Source organism: Sabethes cyaneus, chromosome 2 (genome assembly GCF_943734655.1).
Source record: "Sabethes cyaneus chromosome 2, idSabCyanKW18_F2, whole genome shotgun sequence".
Taxonomy (NCBI): Eukaryota; Metazoa; Arthropoda; class Insecta; order Diptera; family Culicidae; genus Sabethes; species Sabethes cyaneus.
Genome location: NC_071354.1, coordinates 28,429,184 through 28,446,972, shown reverse-complemented (window position 1 = coordinate 28,446,972; position 17,789 = coordinate 28,429,184). Strand labels below are relative to the sequence as shown.

Genomic DNA, 17,789 nt, shown 5'->3' with positions numbered 1-17,789 from the left:
CGACTTCGTTAGGAGTGTTTCTAACAGCGGACGCAATTTGTTCCAAGGAAGTAGGAAATCAATTAAAAGCCTGCATGAAGTATGATGCAAAGAGCGTTGGCTTTACGATCGGCCAGAAACAAATCTACAGGTAGGCCATCTTCATTTTTGTTAGAGTTGACTAGATACCAGAACTTCTTCGGATTTCTGCGAAGGTTTCCTTGCATACGTAGAGTATACTATTTATATAGAAGACGGTTGTACGCTTGAAAATTACTACAGGCACGAGTGTCTCGTCAAGGCAGGTTTCCGTTAAAATGATTATATTAAAGTTCGAGTCTGTTACAGCAACAAAAAAATCATCGATTTTGGTCTGAAGTCCGCGCACGTTCTGGTACTAAATCAGAAGCGAGTGACTCGCTGGAGGAATGACTCGACTGCGGTGGAAAGGTTGGGGCTACCATAATATCGAAATTTTTGCATCCCGGTATAGCCTCAAATGTCGGTAAATGTCGGTCAAATGTCGGAGATACAGTGAGCTGCCTAGAGTGGTTTACTACGTCAAGCTGGTCATGATTGATAGAGGAATCGACGTGTAAGAAAACGCTCATATCACTGAAAACAGAGTTCGTAGTGAGAAAATAATCACACTGATACTTGCCAGAGTTTACATTTTGGAGGCTTCGTTCCATACAACTGCACACAGAGCCGGGACGTTGCATGCTGCAAAAGTTTGGTGCCCCACCTTCTACCAAGCTCTGGGAATGTCCCTGTGGTGAGAGAGCAAATGTCTTCGCATCAAATTTTACTAACCCTGGGTGTACAGTAACTCTTCCATTCAAATGTGAGCGGTTTTATTTTTATCATCCAAAAGTATAGTCGTACAAAAGCTTCCCTCCATTGTTGCGTTATTGATGTCAACCTGTCAGTAAAAAATACTTTATCCCCTTCACTTGTGAATGCTCAAGTGCCCGTAAATATTTTAGCAAATCTCGATTGATGTAGGTTTTTGCGCATTCTTACTTTATAGGTACATCATCGAGTGATAAATCGTAAAAAAAGTTTCTTTGTTTGTTGCATCTTCTCCGCGTGCCATTCTCCGCTTGATATCTATGAAAATGATGGGGAAAAAAGACTCGTAAAAAACGAAATCCCCTTCGCTCGCATTTGCCAATTCTTCTGTACCTACCTAGAGTATCACAACGACAGGAATGGAATTCATATTTGTCATGTCGATATGCTTTTTACGTTTGATCTAACCAGTTTGAAACCCGTTTTTCGGAACCAACGAGGGATAAAATCAAAAATTCCCGCACTAGCGACGATGCCCGCTCTTTCTTCCGAAGAAAGTATGTGGAAAAAAGGATATCGGGATATCTTTCACCCACCACATCTTCTTCGGAAGGATAAATGCGGCTGCTGTACATTTTCAGGTGAATGTGGCCAAATTGTTTGTCGAACAGTTGAGTATGTTGACTTTCCGTCTGAATGAAATATTCGATATTCAACCTGAACCGGCGACGTTCGGCTTCTTCGAGCAGCCGCTACGAGCTTCGAGCAAGGGTAAAAGGTTGCCTCGTTAAACTCGTTTATCTTCTCAACTCGACTGCGGAAAACTCTTGCTGTCATGTTGACAGAATGTGTTATTTTTATCTTTCGGTTTTCATGTGTTTGAATTTCATATTTTATATTTCACTTCCATCACTTTGGTTTTTTTTCTTTTTCGGTGAATTTTACTTTTCCTACAGAGGGAAAGTAAAATGTCACAATCAACTCAAATCGAACCACAACACAATCGATACGCTCAATCAGCAAAGCAATCATCGAGTCGAAACCCTGAAAGATATTGAAAGATGCTGTACTCACCTGCCGCCCTCGGTTCCTCCATGTAGAACACAACATCCCCGTCGGATTCGCTCTTGGAAAGGTGCGACTCGGCCGCGGGAGTAATTGGCGTCCCGAGAGTATTTTCGCTGCCCGCTGCCGAGGTACTAGCACCCACCCCGGGAGTACCCGGCGGTCCACTACAGGTCCCTCCGCCGCCGGTGGCCGTTCCACCGACTCCCGAGGGCATGGCCGCCGTCGCCGCCGATCCGGCACCACCGGAGTTGTTGCCTTGTCCGCCCGATGAAGTTACCGCTGACGCCAGCGCAGCGTTCTTCAGACCCGGGACCTCCATCCGGTTTCGGGATTTCCTCCGCTTCAGCACCGAGGCACCGCGTCTCGCCACCTGTACCATTAGGGTCTGAACCCGAATGTTTCGAAATACACAACAAACAACAAACATTGATACACATCTAGGGCGGAACAACACTCAGAACGGTCCTGGGCGGGCTATAGCTTGCTGGCTCGTTGCTGCGGGGGAATATTCGAGTGGGGATGAACGGGACGGGATAATTTGTTTCCTTTTTTTTTTATTTCGGGTTGTGTCATGCTGAGCTGGGCTAGCAGACTGCCCGAAGCGCAGTGTATTGAAGTAAACGAAAAGAAAAACTCTTTGTTCGAGAGATTCGATCGAGACGTATTGACGTATTGAAGAAATAAGTTGAGCATAAAAACTGGACGAAATACGGTGAGGAAAGTTTACCTGAATCCACTCGTTTTTGCTGATTGTTTCAATCGAATTCATTCCGGTTCGAGGATGCTGCAAAATTGTGTTTTGTTTTCCACTAAGAAGGTTTAGAGTAGTAATCTTCTGTTTCAAGCTGAATTGTATTGGCCTTTGTTCTATGTTTCGGTAGCACTAACATAATAGGAATTATGCTATCTTGCATATTGATTGAATTGATTGATTGAACCGCTCAGCCCACGAAAACTATTGGTTTTATCGCCCTTACTTTAATAGAATTTGAATGCTTCAGATGTTAACCTGCTTTCTGCGTAACAGAAACAAGAGCATTCTAGTATTTCATGTAAATGCCCCATCGGACTTTATGATCAGGTTTAGACTTTTCTTTTGGTACCAACAATGATGACATCAATGACAATCACTTTAAAACATTTCTTTTTATATCTTTTTAATATCCAAAATAATCAAAGGCTTATTACTTATCACAAAAATATCGGTCGATTGAGTTTGAAATCTTCTGACTTTCGGGTGCAAATGGATTCAAAAACATGATGAAATAGGTCTATAAATTAGAGTTAAAATTGGACTTGACATAGAATACTAAATTAGAGTTGAATTTGATTTTATTTGATCATGAAACTTTATTTTTGATTGAACTGGAAATTGGGCTTAAAATTTGATTTGAAATTGGATTTGAATTTGGATCAATTTTGGAGTCAATTTGGACACGAAATCGGACTTTCAAGAATTTCAAGATTGTATTTCTAATTGGACCAGGAATTGTAATCGATTCATACTCGAAATTGGATTTAAAATTATTCTAGAAATTTAAATTTGTATTGAAATTGGACGTAGATTCGGTTTAAGTTTAGACTTAGAATTTGAAATTGACATTGTAATAAAATTTAACTAGAAATTTAACTTAAAATTGGAATCAAATTAGACTAAAATTGAACTTGAAATTGGACTCTAAATTAGACTTGAATTTGAACATGAACACGTAATCAGATACAAAGTTTTAATAAAAATTAGGATTGACATATTTCATCTTAATCTTTCATACGTTATACCTGTTTTCTATTCTATATTTTCTCTTTTCCATTCGCGTTTTTCCACTTTTCGCTCCGCTTTTTCACCCTTTCTGTACAGCTTTCTTGTTCCGTATTTTCTCATTTTCACTCGTGTTTCTTTTTTTCTGGCCCGTTTTTTCGTTTCCTGTCCCATTTTTTAGTCTACGTGGTTTTCATTGATGTTTTCATAATTTTGATTCGCGTTTCTGATTCTTTTTGGTGTTTTCCTAACTCTTTTCCTAACCCTTTTTTCGTCTTCGTCGGTTCCGTTGTTCCTTTCGTTTTATTTACTTTTCTGTCACGTCTGTTTTGGTTTAGGTTTCTTTTACCCATTGCTCTCCGAATTACTTTTTTGTTCTCAAATCGTACCGCCTTTTTCTCTAAAGTTTCATCTTTTTAGATTCGTTTCTCCTGTTTTTCGTTTCTTCTTTTTGTGTCCAATTTTTCCATCGCATTTGCATTTTGTCCCATTTTTCTCCTCCTATATCCCGTTTGATCACTTTATCCTGTTTTCTTCCATCGTTGTTCTTTTTCCCCTTCGTTAATCTTATATTTTACCGTGGTTTTTTCTTGTCTTCTTGAGTAAAAATTGGACCAGCGCCAGAACTAAATTATACCAGGAACTGAATTAAACCTGAATCAGAACTAAGTTGGACCAGTACCAGAAGTAAATTGGACCAAAATTAGGACTAAATTCGTTCTGGATCAGAACTAGATTGAATCAGAATCAAAGCTAAATTGGACTTGGAACCAATCTAAATTGGACCAAAACCTGAACTAAATTGGACTTGGACCAGAACCTGATAGGGCCAGGACCAGCAACGGAACTCAATTTGACCTGAAACAGAATTAAATTGGATCTAGGCAAGCTCCAAAATGGATATGAACCAGAACTAAATTGGACCTGAACTATAACTAAATTTAACCCGGTTCAGAACTAAATTGACCTGGACCAAAACTAAATTGGACCAGGATTTAATTAGATCAAGACTATATTGAACCAGAACTAAATGGGACCCGGACGAGAACTACATTAGACCAGGACTAAAACTAAATTGGACCAGGACCAGAAGTACATTGGACCTAGACAATAATTAATAGGAATTAGACCAAAACTAAATTGGACCATAAGCTAAACTGGGTCAGTGTCAGAATCAGAACTACATTGGACCATGGCCAAATTTAAATTGTATCTGAGCCAGATCTTAATTGGACCAGCATCAGAACTGAATTAGCAAGGACCAGAACACAACTGGAACTGGACCAGAACTAAACTGCATCTGGACCAGAACTAAATTGGATTTGGACTAGTAATAGAACTAAATTAGACTAGGATTAAAACTTGATTGGACTTGGACTTGAGCTTAGACCACACTCAAATTGGACCTGGACCAGAACAGAATTAGACCTGGACCAGGATCAAATTGGACTTTGACCTGGACCACAACAAAATTAGGCCAGGGCCAGAACTAAATTAGACCAAGACCAGAACTTAATTGAATTTGGACCAGGACCAAAACTAAATTGGACCTGTACCAGAAGTAAAACCTGGACTGAAACTAAATTGGACCAATAACAGAACGAAATTACACCTGGATCAGAGCTAAATTGAATTTGGACCAAAACCAGAACTAAACTGGATCTGAATCGGATTTTAATTGGACCAGGATCTAAACTGAATTGGATTTGGACCAGGACCAAAACTAAATTGGACTTGAACTAGGACCAAAACTAAATTGGACTTGGACCAGGACCAGGACCAAAACGAAATACGATCTGGGCAAGAACTAAATTGGATTTGGACCAAGACCAGAACTAAACTGGATCGGAACCAGATTTTAATTGGACCAGAATCAAAACTGAATTGGATTTGGACCAGGATCAGAACTAAATTGGGCGTGGACCAGGACCAAAACTAAATTGGACTTGGACCAGAACTAAATTGGACCTGAACCAGATCTTAATTAACCTTACCTTAAGCTGAAGTAAATTGGACGTGGATCAGAAATGAATTGGACCTGAACCTGGACCTTAGACCTGGACCAGGATCAAATTGGACTTTGACCTGGACCAGAACTAAATTAGGCCAGGGCAAGAACTAAATTGGACCAAAACCAGAACTAAATTGGATCAAGACCAGAACGAAATTACTCCTGGATCAGAACTAAATTGGACCTGAACCAGATCTTAATCGGAGCAGGATCAAAACTGAATTGGCATGTACCAGAACTAAATTGGGGATGGATCAGGACCAAAACTAAATAGGACCTGGACCAGGACCAGGTCCAAAACTAAATAGCACCTGGACCAGAACTAAATAGGATTTGGACCAGGACCAAAACTAAATACGACCAGGACCAAAACTAAATAGGACCTGGACCTGGACCTGGACTTGGACCTGGACCTGGACCTGGACCTGGACCTGGACCTGGACCTGGACCTGGACCTGGACCTGGACCTGGACCTGGGCCTGGACCTGGACCTGGACCTGGACCTGGACCTGGACCTGGACCTGGACCTGGACCTGGACCTGGACCTGGACCTGGACCTGGACCTGGACCTGGACCTGGACCTGGACCTGGACCTGGACCTGGACCAGGACCTGGACCTGGACCTGGACCTGGACCTGGACCTGGACCTGGACCTGGACCTGGACCTGGACCTGGACCTGGACCTGGACCTGGACCTGGACCTGGACCTGGACCTGGACCTGGACCTGGACCTGGACCTGGACCTGGACCTGGACCTGGACCTGGACCTGGACCTGGACCTGAACCTGGACCTGGACCTGGACCTGGACCTGGACCTGGACCTGGACCTGGACCTGGACCTGGACCTGGACCTGGACCTGGACCTGGACCTGGACCTGGACCTGGACCTGGACCTGGACCTGGACCTGGACCTGGACCTGGACCTGGACCTGGACCTGAACCTGGACCTGGACCTGGACCTGGACCTGGACCTGGACCTGGACCTGGACCTGGACCTGGACCTGGACCTGGACCTGGACCTGGACCTGGACCTGGACCTGGACCTGGACCTGGACCTGGACCTGGACCTGGACCTGGACCTGGACCTGGACCTGGACCTGGACCTGGACCTGGACCTGGACCTGGACCTGGACCTGGACCTGGACCTGGACCTGGACCTGGACCTGGACCTGGACCTGGACCTGGACCTGGACCTGGACCTGGACCTGGACCTGGACCTGGACCTGGACCTGGACCTGGACCTGGACCTGGACCTGGACCTGGACCTGGACCTGAACCTGGACCTGGACCTGGACCTGGACCTGGACCTGGACCTGGACCTGGACCTGGACCTGGACCTGAACCTGGACCTGGACCTGGACCTGGACCTGGACCTGGACCTGGACCTGGACCTGGACCTGGACCTGGACCTGGACCTGGACCTGGACCTGGACCTGGACCTGGACCTGGACCTGGACCTGGACCTGGACCTGGACCTGGACCTGGACCTGGACCTGGACCTGGACCTGGACCTGGACCTGGACCTGGACCTGGACCTGGACCTGGACCTGGACCTGGACCTGGACCTGGACCTGGACCTGGACCTGGACCTGGAGCTGGACCTGGACCCGGACCTGGACCTGGACCAGGACCAGGGTCTGAACTTTGAGTTGGAATTGTATTGGACGTAAATTGGAGTTATATTTTGATTTTGAATTCTATTTGAAATTAAACTTCAAATTGGAATTGAAAATTAACTAGAAATTTAGTTTTAAACTGGAATTAAATTTTATTTGAAATTTAGCTTGACATTGGGCATTAAATTAAACTTGAGTTTGGATATGGACACGAGGTTTTACTTAAAATTAGGATTGACATATACCGTATTATGAGTAAGTACCTGAGTTTTATCTGCTCTCTGTTTCATACCTTCAGATTTCCAGTCGCTTTTTACCACTTTTTGTTCCGACTTTTTCTCATTGTTCGTGCCACTTTCTTCTTTTATTGTCGTACATCCTTTTTTTCTCTCGTTTTTATGTTTTCTGTCCCATGATTTCTGTTTCATTGTGATGATTTTCTTCGTTTTCCGTTCCATTTTTACTTCTTTTTAGTCCTATTTTTCTTTTTGTTTTTGGCTCATTTATCTGCATTTTGTTCGCGTTTGCCTTTCTCGTCCCATTTTCTTTTTAGTTTCCAATTGGTGACCGGACGAGAGCCATAAATACGATAGCCATACGGACGGTTGCCATACGAACGAATGCCATATAGACGAATGTCATAATGTATGTTTGCCAGAATGGACGGATGCCATAATGTATGTTTGCCATAATGGACGGAAGCCATAATGTACTTTTGCCATAATCCAACGTTTCCTAGATGATTCAGAGCAAGCCGAGTGTTCGCCGGTGACCCGCCGTTGGATGCGCCGGCCACTGCGGGGGGGCAGCCCCCCGCAGGAATCACATCTGTCTAGGTCTATTCGTTTTCCTAGGATTATCGTCCTCTAGTTAGTTTTCCCAAGTCCTCACATCGAGATACCCTTTATAAAATTAAAAGCGGCATCAATTAGGCCTCTTGCGACTTGGTCGCGCTGGTTTTTTAAGCTTTGAACTGTAGTGTGTAGTGTGTAGTGTAACAGAAGTGTAGTTCTACCAAAAATATGAATTATGGCAAACATACATTATAGCTCCCGTCTATTATGGCAAACGTACATTATGGCATTCGTCTGTATGGCATTCGTACGTATGGCAACCGTCCGTATGGCAAACGTATATATGGCTGAAAGGGGTGTCGTCTTTCCAATTTTCCTCTTTTTCGACGAAGAAGGGTTACTTCTTCTCGCTTTTCATCTACGTTGCGTCGGTTCCGTTTTTTTCTATTTTAGATGCATATCATGGTTATTTTGGTTTTGGCGGCTTTTTCCCCTTTTTCTTTAATCCATTTTTTCCGTTTCACTTTTCTTTTTTAATTGTTCAATTTTCCATTTCATTCTTATCTTTCTTCTTTATGTTCAACTTGAGCTGTTTTTCCCGTTTCCTCGGTTTTCTTTTCTTCGTCTTTCCTTTTTGGTTTTTCTGGTATTGTGCTTCATTTTTTCTTTCTTGTCCCGGTTTTTATATTTTTATTTGCGTTTTTTATTGTCTTTTAATCCCTTTATTTGTCTCGGTTTCTCTTCTTTTCGCACTCGTATTTGTTTTTTTTGTCCCTTGCTCTTATTTTCTTAACGACCCATTTGTCACTCTTTTCAGTCTTAATTTTTCTCTTTTCTGTTCCATTTTTTGTGCTTTTTTCTATTTTCAGGCCCGTTTTTCCTCGTTTCATTTCATTTCATTACATTTCATTTCATTTCATGTCTCTCCTGTTGACTCCTTTTCTATGTCTTTTTTTGTACCGTTCTTTCTCCTATTATGTCCTGCATTTCCTCTTTTTCTGTCATGTTCTGTTTTCCGTTTTATCCCGTTTGTCTTCCGTTTTCATTTTTTCTCTCCATTTTCCTTTGTTTCTGTTCTCGTTCTGTTCTTGTTCTTTTGTTCTTATTTCTGCTCCCGTATTTCTCCTTTTATTTTCCTCCCTTTTCCCTTTTCCGTTCCGTTATTTTTCTCTTTTTCTGTCTAGTTTAGCTTTAGTTTCTTTCTCGTACTCCTCTTTTATTTATTGGTTTTCCTTTTCATTCTCTCATTTTTCTTCTTTTCTCTTCCGTTCTCCCTCTTTTTCTGTCCAGTCGCCTCATTTTTTACCTCGTTTTTCCCTTTCCCTCCCGTATTCTTCTTGTCCACTTTTTTCTCTCTTTGCCCTAGCGTTTTCCCTCTTTTTCTATCCGGCAGGTCCAGTTTCTGTGACGTTTTCTCCTAGCTCTCAAGTAGCAAAACTGATTGTCTGGACTGTTTTTTCTATTATTTCTGACACCACTCAAGGATTCGTCTTCTATTAAACATAAATTTTTTCGTCATGAGTTTTTGTGAAACTGAAACAAAATTAAATTTCACGTATCATTTAACAAATTATGTCATATAAACTTTTTTCTTTTGCCGTATCGTTCTCAGGTTATTGCAAATCTAAATATTGTGTATTAGGATCATTCCACACGAAGTGTCCGAAATCCGTTTAATTCTTTACGGATTAGAACCAAATTTTGTCAGATTGTTTGTTTTAAGTCAGAAAGTAAAAATCTGAAATTTGGGGCCTTCCCATGGTTAATGAGAGCACCTTCTTTTGATGCAGGACTACGTCTTTGGTTACTACACTGGGTAGAATTTTGTGAAAACGAAAATAGAAGTGTAACGTTTGAATGAAAATGAATCAACATTCACATATTTTCACAAAAATATTTACTCTTCCAATAAAAAAATGAAAAACTGTTTTTCCTAACCAATCTGTCTATCTCGTCGATTATATCTCTCCTTTCTGTCTCATCTATCCCATGTCATTTGTCCTGTTCGACCTGCCTCGTCTTATCTGTCCCGTATTATCCTATCTGGCTCATACGGCCTGTCCCATCACGTCTTTCATATCTCATTCCGTCTACGTCGTCTTTCCCGTTCAATGTATATATCCCATCTGTCCCATCCTGTCGATCTCGTCTAATCGGTTCCGTCCCGTCCATCCCATTCCGTCCTAGTCAAATGTCCCATTTATATAATTTCATAGAAAATAGCATTATTATGCGAGTCGTGGCAGTTTGGTCGAACCTTTTATTTTCTTTTGCTATAAGAAAAGTTGTTCAAAATGATGCATAGCAGTTAAGGTTGTTTCAGTTTTTCAAAAAATACGAAAATAAATTGTCAAATTTTCGAAATTGAAAAATAGTACGAAAAAATGTTTATCGGTAACTCTTCACTAGACTTTAATTAAGTTATCTTTAAAAAGATGAGGCATATCGGATGGGAAATATTTTTTATACTGTTATTTGTACAATTCTGCCAAATTCACGCTATTCTGTCGGTCATGATGAAATCTAAGAACCAATGAACCATTTCATTTTTAAGGGGACATAAACGACTAAAATTTTTGAAAAATTCCTTAATTTTTTACTGATTTTGATTCTGTAATCTTTTTCGCTTATTTTGATTACTAATTTTACAATGGTCCGACCACGGGAAGTGGCCGAAAAGTGATCATACACATAAGCATTCCAGTGCGGTGTGGAACAACCTCGACGGAGTAAAACGGCGCTCCTGAAAACCCACGATTTTCAAACTTGATGTACCTTTTCTCAGAAACTACTCAACGTTTTGAAACAAACTATTTTTTGTTTTGTTGGTAGTAGCTTGGTAAAGACTTTTATAACTTTTGAGCGTTGTAAACGATATACAGCTTGAGAAAAACGAAAAAGAAGAAGAAAAGCTGACAAAAAAATAAAATAAAGGGTAAGTTTGGACAATCGCTTTTGTTACTACCGTTACGTTGGTTACGTCGCTGATTGCTAATAAACAAGGCGTCTCCATTAAACTCGAAGGGAAGGGGACGCATGGTTGTTTTTCCTGTAACGGCAGACAAACAAGTCCTGGGTTTAATTTTTTATTATAGTCACTTTAATAACTATGGTTGTTCGTGACTTTCTGCGTTGTTGGGATTTGAACCCGGACGCTCGGCGTGAATGCTAATCACCACATCGGGATTGACCCTGTGGGCTTACTTGATTTCAGTTGGTCTATGTCTATTGGTCTACGCGAATCTGAAAATATATTTTATATATTTTTATCGGTAACTTTCCAAAGTAAAAACGTTTTGCATACTTTAAAGAAACCTTTGGTTTTCATCAGCAATACGTTAAGTTTTGAGCTTTACTCCTATTCTTTTATGAATACAAATTTGCCGAACAAATTCCTTCAATCATCCAGTAATATTATCATAGATATTCGATTTGAATAGAAAAAGAACGTCTTTCCAAGGTTCGATGAATACAATCAGCAAAAACGGAAAACAAATCAACTTTCCATACGGTGAATTTCTCTACTTAGAGGATTGTTTGAATAATTCATCAGAAGAAAAATGAAAATCTATCAGAAAGCATTACCCAACCAATGTGTGTTTTGAAAGAAAGCGAGCATTTGCTTTGAAGCTGAAGCGAGAATCAAAAAGGATTAAACGTGTGGTCTAGGCAGGTTCACGGTTCACAGTTTGTTTTAGTCGATCGCTTCTAGATTATTATTGAATAAACTGCTGATGCAAAAAGGGAAATAGGTCCACCAGAATAGTTCAATGGACAAAAGCAAGCAAGAAGCTACGTCTCACAGCACACCGGTACCGCACCGCCGGGATTGGGGTGGGCCAAGGTGGTGACATTTTGCCGGAACTCTTTCTTCTAGTGTATAACTTTAGGATCATCGTGGCAATCATCCTTCCGTCGTCCGCAGCAAAAAGTCACCATCCTGTCTGTCACTACTACTGCATACAAAAAAAAATTTACTCCACCGACATGGAGAAAGCTCACGAAACAGTTAACATGCAGGCAAAACAACACAAGCTCTAAGTACGTGAATCTATGTATAAAACATAAGCGTGGGAACATGCAAGCTATACATTTAATAGAACTTCATCAACGGGGAAGAGCGTTGTTCATAAATTTATCCCGAACGTGTTTATCGGATGGATAGGTGATGCAATCAGCCAGCAGCCAGGGTGGACCGCTTATATTCCTAACACGTAGATTCTATGAATTCGATTAACTCAACCCTAGTTTAAACCTAGTTTGAATGATAAGCAAAAGGTGGGAGCCGAGCTACCGTTGCCAGTAAGTACAAAGCTTCTCAGCGCTCAACGACTCAGCGCCAGCCAGCGGTCCAAGTTTCACAAGCCACTTTGCCGGACTCGACTGCAGTCGAGCGCATCAGCTGTTTGTGATCCAATTTCGTTCGATGACACTGATTAAATGTAGTGTGGCACTCAACGGCGGCGGTAGATTACCGGGCTGATTGGTGCGATGAATTGATTGATGAAGTGTGATGTTACCGGTCGGTGAGACAGCATCCGCGCCCCTAGTGATGCTCCGGTAGGATACATGTAGTCGGAAGGCTGCACGCTTAGGGGCGTGTTTTCATTGTTTATCTGGTTTGGTGTTTGTTTGGATGATTTATTATGATGATTTGTTATGATGTTAAGTAATATTGCCTCGTTATAGATTAGGAAGTAGAGTTCACTCCAACTTAAGTGATGAGGATGTGATTGGAATGTCAATTTCTGATAATTATTCTTCACTACAAATGTTACTATAACTTTAATCTTAATGCCGACAAAATTAAACTCAACTCCAAGAAGCGGTAGAACCATTTCTCTTCCTAGATCCGCTTTCATCCACTGTCCATATCATTCAAAGTCACACTGTTTATCATTGTAAATTTCCGAACCGCAAAGATTGATTACCCTGAAAAATATCATCGGCCATTTGTTATCATCCAGCTGAATTCGGCTAGGCCCTTTGGTGCCTAATGAGCTATAAAACGTCACCGATTCGACCAATCGACCGGCCTGACCGATCAACCACCACCCAACCAACTGACAGGTGTGCTGGCACGCCGAAGGAGATAAATACGTCAACTCGGTCGACCGGCTGGCTGGTCGGCCGGTTCAACAGGGGTCACTAATTGGATTTCGGTGCGTGAACTTTTGGCCTTTTCGGGATCCCCCCATTGATGGTAATAAGCCTGCGGCTTTGTCTGATCCATTCATAATCACCGCCGAGCTGGCTGGCTGGCTGGGATGGCTGCGTTCATTCATCGAACCAGCAGAGTAGAGCCGGTTTCTAATCTCTTTTGCCACTTGTTGTTTTTTTTGCTTCTTCTTTTTTTATTTTCACGCCCATCGGCGAACCAATAAAGGCCCAATCAGTCGAAATCAATCACCTGCACTGGGGAGGTGGGCGATCCTTCCAGTTTCCGTTCGATGGCGTGGCATGGAGCAAAAGGGGTTTGTGGTTCGCGCTGCACGTGCCAAGTACGGTATACCGTGACATGGGAGTTGATTATTTTGCGATTTATTATTTCGGGTGCAAAGGTGAAGTGGAAAATGCCCGGAGATAATCGAAATGGATATTTAATCGATGGTGGTATCAGATAGACGGGAAAAACGTGAAGCGCGTATAAATGATTATTTGAATGCTATTGTGAATGAACGGGAAGCAACTTTTTTGGGTAATATTTACTTTCCAGAACGAATTATGGTGATAAGTAAATCCTCTTAAAAGAATAGTTTATGGTCTTTGCCCTACCCAAAATATCTAGAAGAGGCGCAGGATTTCTTGGTAAAAGGGCTTTCTTATGACTTGTTCAAAAGACTTATTAATAATGAGCAGTTAATAGTCGGTTAATTTTTTAATTCGATTACATTTCTAAAATTGTACATTATAAAATTGTGTTTTCACTTACTTTTAGACAATTTTATAAAACTAAATAAATTTTTAATTAAACGATTTTTTTGATGATTTTTTAAACCCCAATTCACTGAGTGCGATGATCAAATACTAGGTATAAAATTTATTTGTTTGTCTTTTCTAAACTTTTGAATTGAATCGAATTCACTGTAAAGGACTCTAGATTCAATGTATTCAAAAAATTAGAAAAAAAAACTTTGTGGACAAGCATATTAAAAGCAAACCCTTGGTGCTACATTCCGTACTCGGAACCTGGTCTTCGATTTTTATTCGACAGAATTCATTGTCATATGCTCGATTCAGAATTTTTTTTAATACTTTATATAACAGTAAATATAATAAATAATGCTTCAAGCAGTTAGGGTTGATTTACTAGGTAAAGGTATTAATCTATACTTAACGGTTCTAGTTAGCTTAATTACGACGTTATGACGCCTAATTACGTCATGAAACAATCTGTATTTTGTCCATGCTTTCTTGATCAAATTTGGACTCAAATTGGACAGAATTGTAAAATATGGACCTAATTTGGCGCTAATTTTGACGAGAATTTACACCTAATCTACATTCCGTCCGTCCGTAATTCCGTCCCCAACTACAACCTGCTTTGGGCCAAATAAAACCTATTTTGGGCTTAATTGGATTTAATTTGGACCTAAATTGAACCTAATTCGGACGTAGCTTGAATCAGAATAAAAACCTAATTTGGACTTAATTCGGACCACAATTTGGAACTAATCTGAACCTAATCTACCCAAGTAACACACAAAACAAGTTAGAAAATAATCTTTATAGAAAGTAGTCGTTTAAGAGTACTATAAATGTACTTTGAAAACATGTATCGTTATTATTAAGGTTTTGAGATGTTTTGTGATAACATGAATTTATATGACAGCTCATATCAAATGAATAATGTTTGTTTTTGTCAACATGTCAACACGAAGTTTTTATTATGTCTCTATTACTAAATTTAAACTACTGGAAGAACAAGTTGTAGCTTATGCTATAATAACGTTTTAAAATGGTATAAAATAACCTGATACATACTTCTTACAATTGTAGTTTTATTAGACTTCAATTTTTCGCGCTTTTCTGGTAATAGAGAAGTTCTGATGTATGTAATGTTACATTATTCTATAACAAGCTGTGTTGCTTGGGTAACTAATCTAGATTTAAATGGGTCTTAATTCAAATCGAATGTGGACATAATTTGAACCTAATTAGGTTCTGATTTGGATTTAAATTTGATCTTTCTTATTTGAAGCTAATTAGGATTAAATTTTGATCTCATTTGAACCTAATTTAATTTGAAATAAGGTCTAAGGCTATTTTGTACCAGCATTCGATCCAAACTTTAAACCTAAATTTGGGTTGGAATTTGGACCAAAATTTAAATCAGAATGTGGACCAGTATTTGAACAAAAATGCAGATTAGAATTTGGACCAGCATTCGGATCAATCAGAACCAGAATTTGAACCAGAATTTTGCTTAGACTTTGGACCAGAGTTTAAACCAGAACTTGTAATCGAATTTGGAATCAATTTAGACCTAATTTGAACCTAATTTGGATGAGAATATGGACCAAATCTAAAGCTTTTTGCACCTGCATTTGATCTCAAATTCTAACTTGGAATTGAAATTGGACCAAAATTAAAAATAGAATGCGGACCAGCATTTGGACAAAAATGCAAACTAGAATTTGGACCAAAGTTCGAGCCAAAATTTGAACCACAATTCGGCTCAGAATTTTGATTAGAATGTGGACCACAGCTTAAACCACATATTGGACTTAAATTAAATCTAATGTAGGTCCACACTTTAACCTAAATAGGACCCGAATATGAATCAATTTTAACTTAATGTGTACTTGATCTGGACGTAATTCAGACCTAATAGGAATATCATTTGAACCTTATTAAGACCAGAAAATAGACCTAATTTTGAAGCTATTTTGTACCAGCATTTGCTCCAGAATTTACTCCAGGATTTGGATGCGAATCTGGATTGGAATTTGAACCAACATTTAAGCCCGAATGCGTACCAGTATTTGGACAAAAATGCAGACTAGAATTAAGAACAAAGTTTGGGCCAGTTTGGACCAGAATTAAGATCAGAATTTTGGTTATAATTAGGACAAGAGGTTAAACCAGAATTTGAAAAAGAATTTGTACCAGAATTTAGACTTAATTTGACTAACATTGAACCTAATTTTGAACTAATTTGAACCTAAAATAGTTAAGAATATAGACCCAATTGAGAGAAAATTTGGATCAGAGTTTTGATCTAATTTAAACTTGATTTGTACCTAATTTGGACCAGAAATTGGACATAATTTGAACCTAATTTAGATCAAATTTGGACCTAAGGTTGAATCTAGTTTGGAGCCAATTTGAACTTTATCAAGATTTAATCTCGTCTTAGTTACAACATAATTTGGGCCAAATTCGAAGCTGTTTCGGGCATAATATAGACCTGGACCAAAGTTGGACTAAATTTGAACTTAATTAAGACATACTTTAAACCAGAATATAGACCTAATTATGATTTAATTTGGCCAGAGTTTAGAACTAATATTGGATTGTTTTGGACCAAAATTTTTACCTAATTTGAACATAATTTGCACTTGAATTGAACCAGAATTTTGACAAAATTTCAACTTAACTTGAATATTAGTTGAACCTAATTTTGATTACAATATAGACCTACTTTGGAGCTTTAAGGACCAGCGTTTTGTCCAGAATTTGGACCAAAGTTCAGACTAAAGTTTGGCCCAGAATTTGAATCAGAATTTTGATTAGAATTCAAACCAGTTTCTAGGTCAGAATTTGAATCAAAATTTGTACCTAATTAGGACTTAAACTGACCCAGTTGGGATTAAATTTGAACAGAATATGGTCTCTGATCTGAGGGTATACGACAGTACTGGTTCACTAATGCTTAATTTTCTCTAGTTTGAACCTAATTTGGACCTAATTTGAATTATTTAAATCTTATTTGGACTAGAATTTGGAACTACTTTAAAGCTATGTTGTACCAGATTTGGTCCAGAATTTGAACTTAAACTAAAATTTAGACCTGAGTATTGGACCAAAATTAATACCAGAATGCGGACCAGTATTTGGACCGAAATGTAGACTAGAATTTGGACCGGAATTAGGACAAAATTTAGAAACGGAATTTGTATCAGAATTCGGAGAAGAGTTTAAACCAGAATTTGTACCAGTATTGGGATTATTGGGATAATTTGGACTTAAATTGATCCTAATTTTGACCTACTTTGGACTATCTAAATTGGAGCTGTTTTGGACCTGCATTTCCACTTAAATTGAACTTAGTTTGCATTTGACTTGGATCAAAATTTAAATAGATTTTCGACTTAATTTGGACCTAATTTGAATATCATTTAAACTTAGAATATGGACATTTGGTTTAGAATTTGGACCTGCACACTTAAAAAAAAAGTGCCGAAGTCAGCAAAATTTTGCCGAGATTTGGACAGCCAAGCGTTCGGTAAAATTTTTTATGATGCCAAACGTTAGTAAAGATCCGTAATCGTCGAATTGCAAAACTGAAATTTTTACCGAACGCTCGGCTGTCCAAATCTCGGCAAATTTTGCTGAGTTTTTTAAGTGTGTGGATCAGGATTAAAATGTAAACCTGAATGCCGACGCGTATTTCGACAAAAATGTAGACCAGAAATTGGATCATAATTCGGATCAAAGTTTGGACCAGAATTTGGATCTAACTTGGACCAGAATTTAATTTAGACCTAAATTAGAGCTAATATGGACCATATTTCATAGCTAATATGGACCAGAATATGGGCTTCATT

General features: G+C 39.6%; 1 protein-coding gene across 1 annotated transcript in view; it reads right to left on the bottom strand.

Annotated features, from left to right (window-relative positions):
• The window catches only part of LOC128733908 (potassium voltage-gated channel subfamily KQT member 1-like), a 126,390-nt gene that overhangs the window by 22,223 nt on the left and 86,378 nt on the right, over positions 1-17,789 (bottom strand). The window contains exon 6 of the mRNA XM_053827774.1: positions 1,846-2,224. Coding sequence (XP_053683749.1) covers positions 1,846-2,224 — 379 coding nt within the window. The remainder of the gene's footprint in view (positions 1-1,845; positions 2,225-17,789) is intronic.